The sequence below is a fragment of the Drosophila grimshawi genome, unplaced genomic scaffold, assembly GCF_018153295.1.
Source record: "Drosophila grimshawi isolate 15287-2541.00 unplaced genomic scaffold, ASM1815329v1 contig_1369, whole genome shotgun sequence".
Taxonomy (NCBI): Eukaryota; Metazoa; Arthropoda; class Insecta; order Diptera; family Drosophilidae; genus Drosophila; species Drosophila grimshawi.
This window is the reverse complement of record NW_025062891.1, coordinates 6307361-6329124: the sequence shown is the minus strand read 5'-3', so window position 1 is coordinate 6329124 and position 21764 is coordinate 6307361. Positions and strand designations below refer to the sequence as shown.

The following is a 21764-nucleotide window of genomic DNA, read 5'->3' as shown; positions in this document are numbered from 1 at the left end:
GGACGAACTCGATTTAGCAGAAAAATATCTAACACATATTTGTATCTGAGTATCCGAATATCCGAGTATCTGCGAGTGTCGTCGTCGTTGTCTGTTCCCAGAGATATTTGCATATTGTGTGCATCATTCATGTATTCTATTTTACTTTTGCATTTTGAATAATTATGCTGACAGCGCAAAGGAAGCGCATAGATCCACCGAGTCCCGAACATCCTTAAAACTGAAATTGCAACCCCTTTTCCTCAACTTACCCCCGATCTGCGCAAACGCATCAACTGATTACTGGGCATAAATATTTTTGTGTATTTTGTGCGCCTTTTTCTTAGATCTTTAGTTTTCTCCACGGTTTTTTATTTTTTATTTTTGTTATATATATCGTAAATATTCATGGGCTAATCAGCTCGTAAATTATACTTGTTGTTTTTTTTTTTTCTTGATTTTTGTCAGTTTTTCACCGTTAGCCGCTCTGGGAAATGGATATGGAAATGGACACGTCGTCTATGCAAATTGCGCTGCTTGGGATTTTTCTTTGGGTTACTTTCGTTGAGGTTCTTTAGTTTCTTCAAGTTACACTTAAATGTGTTTTATGGCTGATGCCAGCCCAAAAAAGGGCGAGAGGGTTAAACAAATAAACTCGTAAATTAATTTTGACACTTTTTTCATCTAGCGCCTTTGCGCAAAATTATTGCACTTTTATGGTAATACGAGCTGGCAAAGGCACTTCATAAAGCGCAATTAGCAGGGTAGCCAGAACAGCCAGAACAGCCAGATCAGCCAGATCAGCTCAAAAAGGGGTTGGCCAAAAAAGGCGGCAGAAGAGCTCTAAAACTTATATTCTCTCGGCTAGCAAGTTCTGTTCTTAATTTATTTAATTTATCGCTAACTCTGTTCTTAAAAGATCCTCAACTTTTCTTTAAGACTTTTTCTGTTTTTCCACTGCTAATTTTCTTTTTTCTTTAAGAAACCCGCTTTTTCTCATTTTCAAGTCTTATCTCACGATCTTTTTGTTATTTTGACCATTTTATATTCATTTATTTTAATTTAGATTATTCTCAAGACCCATGTATATATTAGTTTGGTTTTTATTTTGTTTCCTATTTATTTAGACTTAATTATTTTTACGAACTGCAATCCTTTTTTACCATTTCATTTCGTTATCACTTAAGATCTTTTTTTTTTTATAATTTTCTTTAGATTTTAAGAACTTTTTTTTACAATATGGATTTGAAGTTTTTTTTGTTTAATTTGTCGCAGCTTTTTATTTACGTATGCAAATTTGTATGTAGATCTGAGAGACAGTTCCGATTTCAAACCCTTTCGCATAGAGAACTCAATCACAATTGTTGTTTACTTAACGAACCGTTGGCACTTCCATTTCCACATCCACATCCACATCCTCAACTACATCCATTTCCACTTCCACAAGCACTTCCCCACATCGCACTTCCCATTTTTCAACTGTAACTTTGATTGTCATTCTTCAGAACTCAACGGCTTCAGTTTACAATTTGCATTTTCCAGTAGCAGTCAGAAGACGTCATTTAAGCTTATCTGATTGATGATGTTGATGTGTATTGTACCCCGTTCTCAACTACAATCCTTATGTCGTCCTGAATAAACAACGTGTGAGTGTGTGTGTGTGTCTGTGTGTGCTGAAAGGCTCACAATTTGCATTGAGCGGCATATTCAAATTCTCATAAAGGTAGCGCCTTGGTAGCGTATCATTTATCATTTATCATCGGGATATGCATATAACGCTGAGCAGTGAAGATCACAGCGCCTTAAGCAGGATACGCATGTCCTTGTGTGCGTCTTGTGTAATTGAGCAAAGGGTGGCAAGCAATGCCAAACTTGATTAGCGCTCAGGCTGACTGACATTCGGCTCCTCGGGCCAACTGACAAATAGGCTGAAAAGGGTTTTCGCTGCCTAAGCCCCGAAACTGGTGTTGACAACTGCAACAGCAACAGCAACAACAACAAGCAGACTTAACGGCTCCACAATCAATAGGGTATATAAACTATATATATATATATATTTATAGATGCATGTCGACTTACCTTAACTGTTGTATTCTTGATTGGCTTATCCGCATCGTGCACATACTCCAGCGTAATGCCATAGAACTGACCCTTGTTGATGTAGGTGATGCGATCGTCCTCTCGACGCTGCGACGAGCTGATCGGGCTCTCCAAATTATAACGAAAGCCCACATTTGTGAAGCTACATAGAAAAATCAAATCAAAAATAAAACAAAAGAACAGAAAGTCGATTTACTTCATCAATATCATAATAGAGAGCAGAGTCTTGGCACAAATAAATATAAATTTAAATAGTTGCTTACATTTTTGGTATTTGTATTTTATCAGCATCATTTTGGCGTCCGAAATCGTGCCAGGGTCTCGAGCGTGTAGAGCCATTTGTGCTTGTGTCCACCAGCGATGTGGTTGGACTATTCTGGCTGCCATGCACCACAGTGCGCTGCTGGATGCTGTTCACCGAAACGGGTATGCTGCCATTCGCATCAATTAAGGTGCCCGGCTGACAAAGTTCCGTATAGTCGAAGGACTGTAATAATAAATTGAACAAGGGTTTAGGTTTAAAATATAGGTGATTTTCTTAAACAAAATTGATTAAAGCTATGTTTTAATGGACAAGCTTACACAACGCGCTACTCGCTACTCGCTACTCGTTACTCGCAGCGGGGAATACAAGATTAGTCAACTTTTGATGATCTCATATGTTATATTAAGTTTAACGATTATTCCAAAACTTTAAATGGACACGCAAGAATCTGCGCCCCTCGCCGCTCGCTACTCATTACTCGTTCCTTGCAGTTGATGTTTAAACTTCCGATTGCTTTATACATATGTCCAAATATGTAAGTTGAGGCTTTATTGAACACATTGCTCGTTACTCATATATAATGTAATCAATTTTGGATTGATGTTGATAAATACGATTATATCTAAGTTATAAGGTTTTAATGGACACGACACGCTTTGCGCTACTCGTTACTTGTTAGTAAGGGATTAAGCACAAAATATTAATTAGCATTTAATGGTTTAATATAAGTAAGTCTTAGCTTAAATATGTTAATGGACACGCTACGCATTGCACAATTGATTGATTGTTTAATTTTAATAGATTTACAACTATGTTTTAATGGACACGTCACTCATTGCGCTACTCGTTACTCGCTACTTGTACTCGCTACTCGTTACTAAATGAAACTAGCTGCTTAGTACATCAGAGTGTGTGTTGTGGGTGTGGTTTGTGTGTGTGTGTGTGTGTGTGTGTGTATACCTGCTGTATGTGATTTTGATCCCGCGGCGTAATGGCATCCGTGCCAATGCCCGAATCGGGACTGGGCAAATCGACGGTCAGACCCGCCGCCGTTATAGCCTTGGCATATAGTGGAGTACCGCCGCTTTTGCCCGACTGTTCCTGCTGCTGCTGTTGTTGCTGCTGCTGCTGCTGCTGCTGCTGTTGCTGTTGCTGCTGCTGCTGCTGCTGTTGACTGTGGTGGTGTGCATTGCTGCTGGTTAGCACTGTGGTGGTGGTGGGCCCATTGCTGGTGAATCGCGCCTCATAGACACCGCCCACGGGCTGTGGTTGTGTGGCCGCCGCCACGGATACATCCTCGCCGTAGAGGCTGCGCGCTGTGCCGGCGGGCACATAGCCACCCTGGCCATCGGGCGCAAAGTATTCGCGGTAATAGGGTTCCGTTATGAATGTGGTTGCGGGCGGTGGACCGGGCGGCAATCGTGTGGCCGTATACATGCCATAGCTATCCGTTGTGATATACGGCCCGGGACTGGGACTCTGGGCTTGCAGTGTGCTCTGCTGTGTGCTGGGGCCGGTGCTGTTCTGATGTGAGGTCTGCAGGAGTTCAGGACAATCACTCTCTCTCTCTCTCTTTCTCTCTCTCATCTCTTTATCTCTGTACTCCTCTCGCTCACTCACCTGTAGATAAATCTGTGTGCCGCCCGTTGTAGCATACATCTCTAGATCTGTTGTGGCGCTGGCGGGACTAGTTGCAGTTTCACTTTGTGTTGTTGTTGCTGTTGTTGTTGCTGCAGCAGCTGTTTTATCGCTAATTTCGAATGCAGTTGCAGTTGCAGTTGCAGTTGCAGTTGAAGTTGCAGTTGCCTCAGCTTCAGTTCTAGCTGCATCCACGCGCAATATCTGTGAATTTTCGTTGGGATTTTTGTTGGTTTCTTTCTTTCAACTGTATTTGCAACTTGCAACTTAAAATCTACTTTACACTATAAGCTCGACACAAAAAATCAAACCCGTCATTAACAGAGTTACCAACTCTAGAAACATAATATTCATAATCAGTTTTTGTCCAATATTTCAATGTGTTTGCCTTCTTTAACAAGCTTAAAACTTGGGCACAACCTTTGTTTTGTGTGGGTGAGATTAGCTTAGGTTAGATTATTTAAGATCTGTTGGTTAGAATATACAATGTTATCTACTGTATTATTGTTAGGGGTAGACGTGTTATCAAAATGTTTGTCTCGAATTGATCTTGCATAAATAAAAGTATTTGCAAAACGATGCTATACAAATATGTAATATTTGAGAAGTTCCTTAAATATATAGGAATCATTGGAAATATATCAGCGTTCGATGGAATCGTTGTAGGATTGATTAAGTTTCTTATGAAGCTTTCTTTGCCTGATCTCGAATAGCCGAGAAGCCTTTTGAAACTGATGTCGAAGATCGAAGAGATCTGCCATTGAGAAAAGTTACTGAGCGATCTCTTCTAGATCGAAGAAGCTTTCCGAGGAGTGAACTCGCATAGAACACACCTGCAGAAGAAACCTTCTCGGACTGTAAATAAAAATACTTTTTGAATCGATCTCACACTTTGAACAGAGACCTTTAAAAGTTTAATTTCAAGAATCTCAAAGATCTCAGAGGCCTTCAAGGGTAGAGGGTCTACAAGTAGCAGGCGCTATCTAAATTCTACAAGCCGGCACAAATAATCAAAATAATGCTTAATGGTATCGAATTGGTTCAGCTCAGTATTTGTTTTCGGAATTACATTGATTGATCGCACACACGTACAAAAATGACAACAACAACAATAACAACAATAACAACAATAACAACAATAATAATAATAACAACAAAAACAACAAAAACAACCACAGCGGCAACTGCTGGTCAATGTTTATTGTTGATTGATGACTGATTATGAACGCGGAAGGTCAAAATGGACCACGGTGACAAAAGAGCTCGTCTCGCGTTTGAGTTCTTTTTCGACTGCTATCCTACCAAGCTGATTCATAAATACAAAAAGCTCCCGCCATCAATAAGTACAGTTTATAAAATAAATATAAAAAAAACTTAAAAAAAAAAAAACAAAAACGCTATAAAAATCGAAACAGTCGCCTGTTGTCGAGTGGAAAGAAACCAATTAAAATGCGAGAAAAAACCACACAGACACACAACATATATGTATATATATGTACATAACTTATACACATTATAAGTATATATATATATGGTATATAATGATATATATATATGTATATATGCATATGTTAATTAGCATTGCTTTTTTTCTTATTTTTATTTTATTGATCGCACCAAAATGTCAAACGTTTTTCGACTCGGTTTCGACTCTTCGCTGTTGACGCGCACGCTAAATGAGGTAATACGCCAAGAGACAGATACAGATACAGATACAGATACAGATACAAATATTAGAAACACAAAGATACAAAGATACAGTCCGCAGGTGCCACGCCCTGTTTAGTGTTGCTGTGTCTGTCTAAGCGATAAATTAACATTTAGCTGATGAGTCTTTCACGTAGCGAAAGAAAGTGAAATCAAAGACGTCATAAGCCAGACTCGACAAACAATGGTTGCCGAAACCCGATGGATGCAAAAGCTTTCAGAACCTCTTCTGATCTTAAGCATAGATCATTTACGTTATTTATTTGTCAACCAAGTTCGATTTGTATTTTTCATTTTCATTTTTTTTCTTTTTTAAGTATCTTCTGTTGTTTTGTGTCGGACTGTTGTATAATTTAGCAGCCTTGTTTTTGTTGTGACTTGGAGTGAAGGGAGGCGGATGGGGGGTCGCTACAAAGATTCTAGCTTCGAGCTAATTAAATTTGTTCATAAAATCAATTTGCATTTTTTTTTTCAAAAAAAAAAAAAAAAAAACTCCAACGTGCAACGTCAGAAGAGGCCTTGGCTAGTGAAGCTGAGCCAACGATCCGACAGTTTTTTTTTTATTTATTTCGATTTTCGGTGATTTTTTGTTGTTGTTTTTGTTTTGGTTTTTTCATTTTTCTTTTGGGTTTTTGTGCGTGTCACAAAACATCGAAACTTTAGGAATCGTTCGTTAGCTTGTGCTATTATAAAACAAAACGCTTTGCATAAGTCATATACATAAGATATGGTATCTATATATACTATATATAAATATATATATACATGTACGATACGATACGATACTAAACTGAGCTATTGGCTAGAATTATGCTAAGTGTCTAGCCGCGGCTCTGTCTCAGTCTCTGGCACATATTTATGTATGAGGAAGAAATAAAAAATTTAAATAAAGCCAATTAACTATTTTAATGCCTTTGGTTGATAAAAAGTGAAACTTTTTTTCTGTTTCTGTTTCTGTTTTCGTTTGTCAAGATTCTGTTTAGCTGGCATTTTTATGCATATCGTTAATTCTCGGAAATAAACCAAGGCAAAAACAATAATAATACATACAGCATACAGCATAAAGCATACAGAATAATTATTATTTTCAAAATATATCTTTATAGGATATTTTAATAGTTCTGTTTTTGGCCATTTTTGTAAAGTATCGCTTGTGCGTATTCAGAATAAGTGAGGCGTTAATTAAGACGAGTGCTCAGTTTCAGAAACTTGAGAGTATCGAAAACGTTTATCGATAGTTAAATTGAGCTTTTTTAAGCTGCTTAGTTTGCTTCAATATGGCAACAAATAACTGTTTCGAATTTTTGTCTTTATTTAAAGTTTGATTAGCCTTCAATTGAGGCTGGAAACTAATTTCAATTGCTCTCTATTGATAACAAGAGCTGTAATCTAAAAATATTCAGCTTTCGAATTTTAAAACGATAATAAAATCTGTATCCGATCCGATTACACAATTGGCCCTTTTAAAAAGTATTCATTTGGGGCTTGGGGGTTAATTTCAGTTAAGTGCGGCTACAATTAAGACAGTTACTTAATGGCACCTACTTGAAATCAATATTGAAATAATATGCATTAAGCACCAATCGATAACTTTTTTTGTGTGGCTCGACTGTGCGATCTGAGCAATTTTTTACAATTAGCTTAACAGCAGGCGGTTTATTGACACCATTTTATTTATATTTTTTTTGTTATTTGTATTGTTGTTGTAATTGTTGACGTTGTTGTTTGTTATTGGTGCTGTTGCGTTTTGTTATTGGCTTATGATTACACTTTCCGGTCTAGAGTTAGAGCATTGCAACAATTTGCAATATCAATTTTTCATTATGTCATTTATTCATTTTGTCAATTTTTTTTTTAATTAAAAATTCTGTGGCATAAATTAGTCAAGCGATTTGTTATATACACAGATACATACATATGTAAGAATACAATATTTTATAAGCCTTTCGACGCGTGTTATGCAAATCGCGTTTAGACAAATATTACGAATAATTAGCTAGCAATGCGAATATGACAAACATATTTATACAAATGCACAATAAATTAGAGTGCAATGCAAATTGCAGAAAAATAGCAAATATCAAGCAACAACAGAACAGCGACAAGAAAACAAGGCAATTAAGTTTAGCTAAGAAAAAAAATGATATTTTGCTCAATGAATTTTTTCTATATTTTACTGTCCACACACACACACATACACAGTCAGACCAAAAGCCCACTCTCATCTGCAAAAGCGTTAAAAAACAACAACAAACTGTTACTATTTATGTTACTGTTGTTGTTGTTGTTGTTGCTGCTGTTGGCTGCTGTTGCTGCTGAGTTCTCGCGCGCAAAACAAAAGACTTGGGACACAAACTTGTTCGCTGCGCGTGGGTGTTGAAAGGCAACGCGTTGCGGCTCAGCTGAGCACAGCACGCCCACACACACTAACACACACACACACATACACAGGTTGCTGTTGTTGTTGTTGATGTTGCTGTTGCTATTACTGTTGTTGTTGTTGAAGTTGCTGTTGTTGTTCATTTGTCTCTTGCTCGTGTTCGTTCGATTTGTGTTGCATTTGTTTTTGGTTGTTACTTTTGTTTTTTTTTTGTTTTTTGGCTTATGCTTTGATTTGGGCGCGCGTTTGCATTTTGATTGCAGGTGTTTTTTTTTTATGTTGATGTTGTTATTTATGCATAGATATTTTTTGTTTTTGTTTTTGTTTATTTGTTGCTTGTTGCATTAGCTAACTGGGCAACTTTGCGCCCACATTCCAATCAAGCGGCACTATATCTATATATATATACAAATGTATCACATATCATTTATCATAACATATGCAAAATAGCAGCATATCAAATTTACACACACACACACACAGACACACTTACATTTCAGAGAGGGGGGGACGGGGGGCGTGTATTTTTTAGGTTATTGCCACTGATCACTGACTCTGAACAACAACAATAATAATAATAATAATAATAACAGTGATATTAATAATAATACACTTTAAGCACGTTGCTTTTGCTGCTGCTGCGCTCGCATTACAAGATTTTTACGCGCTGAGGAGGCAAGAGAAGCATTCGCGCGAACTGCTTGCGGCTTGCGATACAAAAAATCAGACGAATCGCAGAAACGATCCTACTCCGACAGCGTGATACGACTGACTGACCGATTCCACGTATGACAACGGCGACGGCGACGACGACGACGACGGCTACGGCGACGACGACAGCGAACGGCGCTACCTAAACGAACTTACACACACACACACAAACACATAGACACACACACATAGAAGCACGCATGCAGACGGGCAGACAGGCAGACTGACGAAGCGTTGCGTCGTCCAGTTGGACCAGCGAGCGAGCAAACACACTCACACACACACACAACACGTATGATCACACACACACAGCAATACAGACGCACGCATATCAGTTCAAAATGGTTGGAATCTCGACTGCTGTCGCATATTCTGACATGAGAGACAGCAGCCGGACGGACAAACATCGCGCGCGGCATTAAAAAATAGTTAACTTCATTGATTTTGCGCGCTGCGATCGAACGAAGGAAGAACTTACACAGTGTAACTAGTGGGCCGGAAGTGCGCACTTAACTTTTGTCGCCTATGGCTTACATTGTTACTGTTGCTGCTGCTGCTGCTGCTGCTGTTGCTTTTGCTGTCACGCAATTTCCCACCATTTCGCAAAAAAAAAAAAGAAGGAAAACAAAAGCAAATCAAAAACAGCAGCAGCTCTTTTTAATTATGGTTTTTCGTATTTCGTTTTTTGCATGCGAGTGCAATTGATAAAGCAGCGGACAGCGGGCATCGAACATGCAACATGCAACTCGAACCGATGCCAGCGCAACCAACCAGATTTAGGCGTCGCCAGGCGTGCGTGTGAGCGAGCGCAATATACAAAATCAGACAAGTACTCACACAGCACACACACACACACACACACAAACACACACAGAAACAGCAGCGGCGTAGCGACGATGATCGTGTATAACAAGTTGAGCGTATAACAGTTGCTCGAATGCAAACTGAGCTGCGGCTGTTAATGTGTTTGTTGTTGTTGTTGTTGTTGTTGCTGTTGTCTCATTGCTTTTGCGTCAATAGAACCACGACGAGCGACGAACGACGTTGATTCGTATTGGCTGCAGCCACTAATACTCATTGCTCACACTCACACACACAGTTGACAGACCAATTGCAGGTCTTAGAGACGCAACAACAGCAACAACTAGAAACACACTCTGTTTATGTATGCGTTTGTGTGTTTGTGTGTGTGTTAATTGAGACAAGCAAAAGCAAGTAGAGCGCGCAGGATGTGCTCTGATGTTGACGCGGACGCTGACGCTGACGTCGACGTCGGCGCTGGCTAGTTTAATGTGAGCGCGTTAAGCCTAAAAACTAATTTCTAATTGGAAATTCTTGTTGCTCTATTTAATTTTTTAATATTTTTTACTACTTTTTTTTTGCGTGCGTGTCCATTAAAACGTTAAATACCTGAAGCTCTTAGCTGCTAAGTTTTTTTTTTGTAATATTTTTCAAATTTTATTGGTTTTTTGTCCTACCTTCTGCGTTATGACTGAACCGTTTGCTGCGGCGCCCAGATTGCCATTCTTGGGATCCTTGCTCAAGTCTTCGGGTTCACGTTTGATGCTCAGCAATTGCTGCTGCTGCTGCTGCTGTTGCTGTTGCTGCTGTTGCACTGCGGCGGAGACAATTGAGCCCGCACTCCCCACTCCCGCCGTGGTTATGGTTACAATGTCGCTGGGATGTGGTGGTTGTTGTTGTTGCTGTTGCTGCTGCTGTTGATGCTGCTGCTGCTGTTGTTGCTGTTGCTGCTGATGTTGCTGTTGCTGTTGTTGTTGTTGCTGTTGCTGCTGATGTTGCTGATTTGAGATTGTTGTTGTGGACACAACGCCGGTTGTGGCGGCCGACGATGAGGGGTGTGAGCCAAGCAGAAAGCCTTGAATTTCATTTTGCGATAGGCCAGAGACATCGATAGGTGTGGTCTGGCCATTCAGTTTGCCGGTGCTGCTCGCATTGCTGCAAAAAGACAACAACGAAGAGGGAAGAGAGAGAGAAAGAGAAAGAGAGAGAGCGAGTGCGAGAGAGATAGATGGAGCATGAGAGACAGAGAGTGGGAGCGAGAGCGTGCGTGGAGAGAAGAGAAGAGGAGCATTGCATGAGTAAAAAATATTGATATTGATAGAAAAAATTATACTACATCTACATCTAATTAAATACTTAATAATTACTTAATTACTTGTTAGCTGCTAGCAATTGTCACCTAACAAAACTTGGCAACTAAAATGCAAAAATAATAAGAAATGATTACAAATTGTAATACACCTAATTAAATGCTTATAACTGCTTTCCATTGTCAACTCGATTGCTAGTAATTATTTAATTACTTGATTACTTATCAAGCGTTATCCATTTGAAAAAGTACAGCTATCAGTTATCACCCACCAAAAAGGAAAATTGTCACTGCTCTAACGGTGCACAATCGCAATTTGCAATCTGCAATCAGCAAACTGACAATCAAGAGCGCAAAATATGCAACAAATGCAATTTTCAATAGTTAATCCGTTGGCTGCGCCTAATTTGCCAGCCTGCAACAACAACAACAGCAACAACAACAGCAACAGCAACAACAACAACTACACCTGTAGCTTTGCAGCTGAGGCCGTAGCTGGACCTGTTACCAACAGGCCAATCGACTCAGACACACACACACACACACACACACACATACACACGCACACCCAAATAGGAGCAACGACAACTGAAAAACCAAACCAGATTCCAGCTGCGAGCAGCTACCCCAAGTCCGAGGCTCAAACCAAAATAAAAATAAAAAAAAGCAGCCTTTACGTCGACAACTGCAAGAGCAGAAAATCTGCACAATAAAAAACAAATTGCAATCAATGAAAATAATCACAAGTTGTCGTTTATCTTTTATTTTTAATAAAAACGATCTCTTTTGGGTTAAAAGGCATAAAAGCGTTGCACAGCAATGACGAATACAAAATCAACATTTATTTTTTTATTATTATTTTTTTTTTTTTGGTTTTTTTTTTGTTGGTATTTCCCTCTGCCGCTGTCAAGGTCACCCGTCCAGAGTGTATAACCAATTTAGGCAACAAATTGAGTCACTTCTTAAAACGAATCTGATGAACACTTTAAGAATGTATAAGCAAAATATTTAACAAAATAAAAGAACAAAGTTGTGGTAGTTGCGAATTATTTATGACGTCAATTGGGGCATATAAGTTACGAATGTTGACAAATAATGAAAAGTAAAATGTATATTTATTATTGACATTTTGATGCTCGACTGCTGCTATATACTTTATTATTTATCTCAAATATATGCACAATTTAAAATTAGTTAATATTTTTAATCAGAGAAGTAAATAAATTGTTGAATGGAATTTTTTAAACAATACTAAATATATTCATTTTTAATATACAAAATATTGAAACTTTGGCAAATCTCAGATAGAGATCTAAAAAAGTAAGATTTGAATGCAAAAGAAACAAATAAGCTTAAGAAAGCTGGCCAAAATGATGAGATATGTTCGTATGACGTCAAAGACAGAGGACTACGATCAAATAAGCTAGATTATCCATGCTTATTAGGAATATATACACCCATGTATATATATTTATGTATATGTATATATATGCAAATCTTGCTAATCACACTCAACAGCTAAAAATACAATTCTGCAAAATAAATTATTTGATTTGCATATCCCAAATATATAATTTATGCACAATTTTAATTTTGTTATTATTTTTAAGCTCAAAAGAATATACATTTTTGAATAGAACTGCTTGAGCAACAATAAATTTATTCCCTGTGATTTATAATTTAAATAGTATCAGAATTTTAGGCAATTTCAGATAAATATAAATGTTGAATTGAATAAACTGAATCTTTGGATTGGTGTGCACAAGAAAAGAAGAATTAAAATAATACAGAAATATATACAAATTAAGGTTTGAGAAAAAAGGAGGACTACGACCAGATTAGCTTAACTATATAGTTATACATTTAGTTATACCTTGAGATAGACCATAAATGGTAATTAAGAATACAATTATCTGGATGCATAAAGAGAATTACATTTGCATTTTCACAATTTGATGAGACGCTTTTCAGCAAACTGACCACAATAAAAAAAAAACGCTCAAAAAATGAAATGGGTATCAAGAACAAATGTCGCAATTTCTTCAAAAGCAGCTGCCATTTATTTATTTCCTTTTTTTTGGGCAAAGCTTTTCTGGCGATTGCAAGATACTTTTGTATCTAAGTGGGTATGTGGACATTGTTGGTTAGCTTGGGTAACAAGAGCGCCCGTTGTAGTGCCCGATTTCACCCGAATTCCACGAGACATGTCATTTAATGTGAGGTTAAGGCCGCATCACTCGTGCAACAGGCGAACATGAAGAACATTTTGCTTTAATGTCTTCTGCAGAACATTTTTCGCTATTAAAACACACATTTTTCGTAACGCGATATGTTTATTATTACTATACTTATTTTTCCCATTTCTTGTGAGTGTGACATATGTCTGCACATATGTATATATGTATGTATATATGTACATATATCCGCTCGTTTTTAGGGTCAGTTCGTGTACATCACGTAGAAGCGAAAACATTTGTTAGATGCGCAACATAGAGTGAGAAAGAGAGAGAGAGAGAGAGAGAGAGAGGGGGAAAACGCACTAAAAAACTGTCATTTAATTGTGTTTCTAAGCCAAGTGCTACCCGCAACGACCTTTTCCATGCCCCCTTAGCGGTGCTCACCGTTCACCTCCCGTTACAGTTTCGACAGCCTCAACAGCCTCAACCTGAACTTCATTTAAAATAACACACAAAAAAAAAAAGAAAAGAAGAAAAAACCAACAAACACAGAGACAAGAAACACGATTTTTGAGCAACTCGCTGCGAGCTGCCACCGCAAGTTGCATACCCTAACAGGGGCGACATTTATGGCCAGCAATAAAACAAAGAAAGCACCTCAAGTTCACATTATCTGACCATGCAGAATAGTAGTAGACTATTGAGCGAGAGAGAAGAATCGTTCAGAGGTAAGTGAATAACAGAGAAAAAAGTGACACAAGAGAAAGATAAAGAGAGAGAAGGAGAGACAGCATAGGAGGTGAGTATCCAAGTATCATAGAGAGGAAAAAATCGAATGGGGATTTGAAATTATCCTGAACGATTAGCTGTTATGTTAATTAAATGAAATCTTGGGATACCAATACAATGAGAGTAATATGATAGAGACAGAGGGAGAGAGAGCTTTCTCTCTCTCTACAGAAGGTATATATTCATCATAGAGTAATATCAATAAATAGGAAGAAATGGAATGGGGATTGTTACTGCACCCTGATACTGAACGATTTGCTGCTATGTTTATCACAAGAAATCTTGGAAAAATAATATAACAATGAAGGAAAGTCAACAAGATGCAAAAAATATAGAAATTATTTAGTCAACCAGGAAGCTGACTTAAAAAAATAAATGGAAAATGATTAATTATAATGTAGTGGTCACTTTTAAACTTTAAATATGTCTTTCACTGGCTGCAGGATAATATGTATAATAATAAAAAAAATAAATTGAATGAAATATGAATATAAAAATAACTGGTGACCACTGAAATGGAATGGTAATTTAGGAAGTGCGAATAAGATTTTGACAGAGTGGGACAAAGGTGATTCAAATATTAACCAAAAATTATGAAATTATTAATTAAAGCATTTAAAAATTGTTTATAAATCTATTGTATTATATATAAAATCAAAGCAAAATTCAAATAATTAAAAAAAATATCAAAATGAAAATCTGAATAGTAATTAAAAACACGATTTATAATGTCTATAAAGAATATAGCCAAGATATTGGTAAAATAGCATTAAAAACTAACAGGAAAAAGGGAGTCGCATTAAATTTCCCAATTATTCTATTTTGTTGTCTAAGTTGTGACTTAGTTAAAGTACCCACAAACAAAATTTAAATAAATTATAAAATTATCTAAATTCCAAAGTGAACAGTTCGAAAATATCTATGAAATAGAAGGCCTAAATATTGACTGAAGGACTTTAAATATTTACGACAAGTACAATTTAAGCAAACAGTAGAAGGTAGTCTTATGTCAATTGTTCTATTTCGTTCCCTAAGCTGTGACTTAGTTAAAGTGACCACTGCGTTAGGGCATCAGAACAATAAACAGAACGGCTACTGTCACAGAACATTGTCAAAGCAAAACAAGAAGACCGCAAAGACACTGAATAAAAAAAGAAATATAAAAATAAAAAATAAAACAAGCACAGAAACAATTTCATAACTCGATTTTCGGAAGCGCCGCAAGCAAAGACGTGCCGCAGCGCATTTCGACGAAGAAGAAGAAGACGAAGAAGAATACCAGACCAGGAAGAGAGGAGATAACCCAATGCCGAAGTGGGCAACCAGCAGGCAGGAACCTCCACTTACCTCCACAGAAGCTGCTGCTGATCTTGTTGTGATCTAGCATTGTGCTGCTGCTGCTGATGCTCGGCATCCACATCGACATCCACATCGACATCTCGGTAGTAGCTGTAGACCGCATAGGTGGTGTTGGAGGCGTGTGCTGTTGGCGGTGGCGGCGGCGGTGGTGGTGGGGGCGGTGGTGGTGGCGGCGGTGTCGATTGCTGTTCGCTCAGTTGAATCTCATCGGCCACCGATTGCATGAGCCCAGCGGCGGTCAGCGGCAGATGCTGTTGCAACTGAGCTGCTGCATCCTTGGGCGGCGGCACATACGAGTAATGCGGTGGCGATTGACTCGCATAATGCTGATGATGATGCTGATGATGATTAAGATGGTGTGCTTGAAGCTGATGATGTGGATGTGGATGCGGATGCAGCTGTTGCTGTTGCTGATGATGAAGTTGCTGCTGCTGCTGCTGGTGTTGCTGCTGGTGTTGCTGCTGCTGTGGTGCTGCTGGTGGCGGGGGCGGCGTTGCTTGCTGTGCAGGCTCCAAGGTATAGCGCCTGACAGTTGTTGGAAGAGTTGGGAGTTGGGAGAAGGTAGGGCAAATATTTAGCAAAACTCTAAAGACGAGCAGAGCTGAGACGAGGGCGTTCATGTGCGTGCAGTTGGCCCAATCGAGCGATGTCCATTAGCGTTTTATTTACATAACCAACTATGCGTATCAGTGTGTGTGTGTGTGTTTGTGTGTGTGTGTGTGTTAGCTATCACTCTCTTGCGGCAGCTTTTAAACTTTTTTATTATTTCCAATCGGTGAACGGCGATCGAGCAACGAAATTGATTCGTTTAGCATTATTAGCGATTACCATTAGATGAATGCTGTTAAAATGCCAGCAACAACAACAACAACAACAATAATAACAACAACAAAGACTCATCAACTTTTTTGTTTTTTTGTGTTAACACTTGAGGGGCACAATGGCGCCCGAGCAGGGATCGCACGGTTGGTTAACTCCTCTCCCCTACGCAGCCCGTTGCCTGCTCGGTCGCTGCAAGTGGTCCACTAATTATTTATTTCCCATGGGCAGTGCGAAGCTTTTTTAAGTGCACGGATTGCGATTTCAGCAAACACAAAGAGAGCGATAGAGCGGGAGAGAGACAGTCGGAGGGAGGGAAGGAGAGGAGAGTGTGATTAGGCAGCACTTCATTAGCACAGCTAAGGCTAAGTCTAAGCAGCAGCGGGGGGGCAAGCGCAACAAGTAGCGCAAATTGTGCTTTGCTTTGTTTTCTGCTTTGTATTTTCTGTTTTCTGTTTTGTGTTTTATATTTTTTGCACAGAACAGAAAACTGAAGAAAACGCAACCCTAATCGTGGCGCTGCATGACAACCCTGTTGGATATTATATTTGGCACATGCAGCGCATTAACACCTGAAAACTTACTTAAGTTAAAGAAAAAAAAACAAAAAGGGGACGTGCCAAGTAGGCCGTACTCTGTGGTATCGAGCCTGGGAAGTGCCGGCCCAGGGGCAAGCCAATTCAAATCCAGGCAAGGCAAGGTGCTCGGACTTATAAAGTCTTGGCGCACAAATGGAAAACCGGTAAATGCAGCTGCCACTGCCATTTCCACTGCCACTGCTGCTGCTGCTGCTACTGCTGGACGAGTCGCATCCCGAGACGCAACCGTTAGATCATAATTGATATTTGTGGCAGGCAACGCAGACAATAGCCGGCAGCTCGGACAGCGTCCAATGCAAAAAGGCGACCCTTTTTTTTCTTAAGCGCAACAAAGCGCTAATTTGCATAATGCTTTCAGCTGAGCATTACTACAAAAAAGGATTCGAACAACAAGAAAATATTCTATCGGGATGCGCTTTGCAAGGATTCACATGGGCCGTCTTAGCATTTGATACGGTCGAATGAAGCTACCCAAATTCTCCTTCTCACTATCTCTCTCTCTCTCTCTCTCTCTCACTGATCGGGTCGCAATTGTTGTTTGTCATTGTTGCTCAACGTTGGACATCGCACCTCATTCTACGTGTCCGGCGCATAGGACACTCATTCACTTAGAGCGGATAGCATCAATAGCAACCCCTTCTGGGCAGTCGCCTCATTTGCATAAATATCAATCGTGGACCAGGTAAAACTCCCTGCCGACCATCCGGGCCGAGTAAACTTTACGGTTTATATATATATATATGTTTTTTTGTTTTCAACCCCCTCGCAAAGCTGGCGATGCTATTAATAAAACTCGAGAGACATTTCCGATTCAACAAAGATCCTTTTTGGGTTTGTCGCAACACGCAACACCCTCCTCCGTTGCCCAACCCAGAAACCCCTCGCTAGCCATTTCCACAGCAGACAGACAGACATATGTATAAAAATAACAACAGGCGAGAGCCTAGGTCCATTAATTTGTCCACAATGCGTGCGCATCCTTTTCTCTGACCAAGATCTCCGCTGAGTGTGAGAAAACGTTTGCGCCTGCGCCAGTCTGATTGGAATACAACAACAACAACAACAAAGGCGGCGGCGGCGCCCAGCTGTTCCGCTTGGAAAATGAGATTTTTGATTTTTGATTTTGCTTTTGAATTGGTCTAAGCAGTCGCATTTACATGCTCATATTTTATGCAAATGGTTTTTTGTGTAAGAGTCGAACAGCGTGTGAGAGAGAGAGAGAGAGAGCGATAGAGAGAGGGGGGAGAGAGGGAGAGGGAGCGAGTGACACAGACTCCCCAAAAAAATAATCGAGCGAAGCCAAAGCAAAAAGCCGCCAGCGTTTGTTTTATTTTTATTTTTTTTTTTTTGATTTTTTTTCGGGCGTGGGGACCATAAATTTCTCATTCGTATCGCATTAATTACTACAATATTATCAACAGCTACAGCAAAGACATAAAAGCCGAAATAAAACGAATCAACAACAAAAAACGAACGCATAGCGCAGCGGCCATATTGAAAAAAGTGCAGAGAGAGAGAGAGCGAGAGGGAGAGGGAGAGAGGGAGAGCGAATGCGACAGGCAAATGAATGAGCGAATTAAAAGCTTTAATTTAAGAGCTTTTCAAATAACAACAACAACAACAGCGAAAGAAAACAGTTACAGTTACAGCATTACAAAGTTACGTTACACACACACACACACATGGACAACTGTTAAGTGGGTGGAAATCCTTTTGGGCAGCGCACATGAACGCCATCAACTGCTGCTGCTGCTGCTGCTGCTGCTACTGCTGTTGCTGCTACTACCGTGACTCAGCTATCCAGTCCGTGTAGGAGATGGCATAGCTGCTGGTTGCATCCTGCATCATGTGTCGTCAAAGTCACTGTTACTCTTACAGGATCGATGGCAAACAAAACGCGCGCGCAACTTTCTGATGTGCTTCTTCTTCTGCTGCTGCTGCTGATGCTGGTGTTGCTGGCTTTGAGCGTGCTCATGTCGAACGTTTGAAATTGTAATTGAAGCGTTGATCGAAACACATTTTCGTTCTTATCTGAACTTTGAGCGGGATTTAGTTTATTTATTTTTTTTTTTTTTTGCTTTTATGTAAGTCGTGTTTTTGTTTTTGTTATTTGTTTTGGCTTGTGCGACGCGGCAAAGGCAACGTTGTTGAGTTAAGCTCGAGCACTGATACGAATTTAGAGTATTGAAAGAAGTCGGCAAAAGAATAAAAAATATATAAACTTGATGCTGTTGTCGACCTTGTGGCTTTTAGATATCAACTGAAAACCACTTTGAGCGTTCGATAAACTTGTAGCGCCAATTCACAATGTGTTGTACAATGTGGAGATGTCGAGATGTGGAGAAGTGGAGTAAAGCAGGCAGTCGCAGCAGCACCAGCACCAGCACCATCAGCAGCAGAGACAACAACAACAGCAACAACTGACGACAACAACAACAACAGCAACAACTGACGACAAACGACAGTCGAAAGCGTACGACGCTGAATTGTGTTAACATGTTTCTTTCTTGTCTCGCTCGACATCGATGCTGTTGTTGTTGCTGTTGCTGCTGCTGCTGCTGCTGCTGCTGCAGGTAGACTGCGCAGGTGAACAGGTTTGTTTTTGTATCAAAATGTCCAAACGCTGTTGCACCTTTAATATTAATAATAATAAAAATGAGACGAGAAAACAAAAAAAAAAGACAAAAAGCAACGCAGCAAAACAAACAACTGCAAGCCGAAGATTTGTTGCCCTCACAATCCGATTATCAAGTGAGTACATGCTTCCTACGATTTTTTACGCATTCAGGAGTTCATATACTCGTACATATATAATATAGAAGAGCTGTTTTTTCAAACCTCGGTTTACAATTCTAGCTTCAAATAAAATAATAAAATCGAATTTACAACTAGGTGTCCTTGATTGGTAAGTTTCTTTTAGCTTTAGTATTTATAAATCTTATACATTTTTCGTATTTTTTAAAAATTTAAATCTAATATTAAATTGTATTTTTCAGTTAATTTAATTGGTTTTTAAATTGTCAAATAAATAAATAAGTAAGAGATAATCTTATAATAATATACTTCTTTCAGTAAACAATGTTTATGGCTTCAATTTAAATGTTTTAGAGCCCAGGAAGTATATCAAATCTATCTCCTGTAGTAGATATTAAATCTGCTTTTAAATGACATCTCTTCGTATCTGCACTACGATAAAGTTGCTAAAAAGCTCAATCAAATCTGTTGAAGTAAGGCACTTAGGTAATCCAACGAGCTTAAAAGCTTTCGAAAGCACCAGAAACATTTCATTAACACTTAATTCGCAAGTTCAACGCTTTTCTTCTAGAGCTGCCTTGCAAAGTGTTTTACAAAGCTGATATGCTTGGAGCCTATCAAATAATGTTAAAATGCTCTATTTCCAATGGGTGTGCGAGTGCATGAGTGTGTGTTTTCTGTGTGTGACACAACAAAAAGACCTCTGATATATTGTGAATTGGGGTAGTTAGTGACAAAGTCAAAGCCAATAACAAGTACAATAAAATATAAAATGCGCTTACGGGTTAAATTAAATTAAGACAGCCATCGTTTACTCTTAGCCATTCCAGGCAACAAAAGGTGTCAGCAATCTGCTGCCCAGCACTGTGCAGCGTCCACACACACACAAACACACACACATACACACTTCGTTTTTATCGTGACTAAAATGTCATATTAAAATAAAATAAAAATACAAATTGTATAAAAAAAATGGGGAAAAAATAAATTAAAAAAATACACAGCAAAAATATGTTTTGCAGCTTGGAAATTTAATATGATCACTAAAGTGAAAGTAAGTAAATAAATGAGGTGTGCCTGCCGGACAATATGTAAGTGTGTGTGCGTGTGTGTGTGTGTGTGTGTGTGTGTGTGTGCGTGTGGTGTGCTAGTGTGGCTTTGCGAGAGTGTCTGACCGCGAACGCCCCACAAGGAAGGCTATCATGAAGGGCATCCTTATATATGGAAATTTCATTAAATGCAATTCATTTCAACACAACAATTTTTGTGTGGTTTCCGTGTAGTAAATAAACTACACTGCACTACAAAAGCATATACAAATTGTCCAGTCTGTGGGCATAAGAACTGACAATTTTTAAAAGCAATAAAAAAATATATGTTTATGTCCAATTGAAGAAACAAAGAGATATGAAGGCGAGCTTACGTTTGTTTTGTAAGCTTGAATAAAAACACAAATCCTAATTAATTTGAACTTTAATCTCTTTTAAGTACACTAAATTTGATCCACCTGCATCTTGCATTAAACCGTTAACTCAATTATAAAAAAATAAGCTATAAAAGACATAATGATTGAATTTAATGATTGATTCCCACATGGCATGTGTATATTGTTGCACAATGCGCATTTAATAATACAACAACAGCAACAACAACAACAAAAGCAGAAGAAGAAGTAGAGGAAAAAATAAAACAAGCAAAGCCGTAAAAACTATTTTTATGGCATCTTAGCCATAAATAAAACTATCTACCTTATGTTTGCCAATAATCGTGCATTGCTCGCCACTCAGCCGAGTAATGTGGGTAATAAACAGTTGGGGCGCCTCAGGCAGCCGCAGCCGCAGCCGCAGCCGGAGCCGGAGCCGTTGCGATCAATCCAAGCAGAGCTTTCCTCGTCGCCATCGTCATCTCAACATGCCTTGACATTTCGTCAAGCTTACGCGCAAAAGCTCGCCACGCCGAAGCTTCAAACATGCTGCGCAGTGTAGTCGTAATGCATGTAAGCAGGCTTGTACGCTGGTAAGCAGCTTATTTATGCATAAAAGGGAGATTGCCTGCCAGGAGGAGGAGCAGCAGCAGAAGCGGGAGGAGCCGGAGAAGGAGGAGATGTGGCGACAGGCTTTTTGGGAAAGGATTTGCAGTTAATGTTAAGTGCTGCAAAGGTCAGAGCTGACTGTGGCACGCAGATGGACAGTTGATATGTTCAGCATGCGACTTAAATTCGCTTTGAGTAGTCAAGTTCAAAGTACACGCGGCTGCTAGATACCCTGTAGCAAGCAAGATTCTTTTATAATTCTTTTAATTTGTAACCATTTCATTATTGTAGAAAGTAAATCATTTTTTTGACTAGAAGATACCCTATGCTTAAGCACTAATTCGT

At 39.1% G+C, this 21764-nt stretch overlaps 1 protein-coding gene across 6 annotated transcripts in view; it reads right to left on the bottom strand.

The window, feature by feature from the left end:
- The window catches only part of LOC6559540 (protein grainyhead), a 40801-nt gene that overhangs the window by 13549 nt on the left and 5488 nt on the right, over window positions 1-21764 (bottom strand). For 3 of the 6 annotated variants that reach the window (XM_032734796.2, XM_032734801.2, XM_032734799.2), the window contains exons 2-4: window positions 10259-10736; window positions 2343-2566; window positions 2059-2221 (exon numbers count right to left, since the gene is read on the bottom strand). In XM_032734796.2, coding sequence (XP_032590687.1) covers window positions 2059-2221; window positions 2343-2566; window positions 10259-10736 — 865 coding nt within the window. Of the gene's footprint in view, window positions 1-2058; window positions 2222-2342; window positions 2567-3304; window positions 3881-3964; window positions 4187-10258; window positions 10737-21764 lie in introns of all 6 variants that reach the window. The other 3 variants (XM_032734797.2, XM_032734800.2, XM_001987607.3) reach the window with 2 other exon arrangements.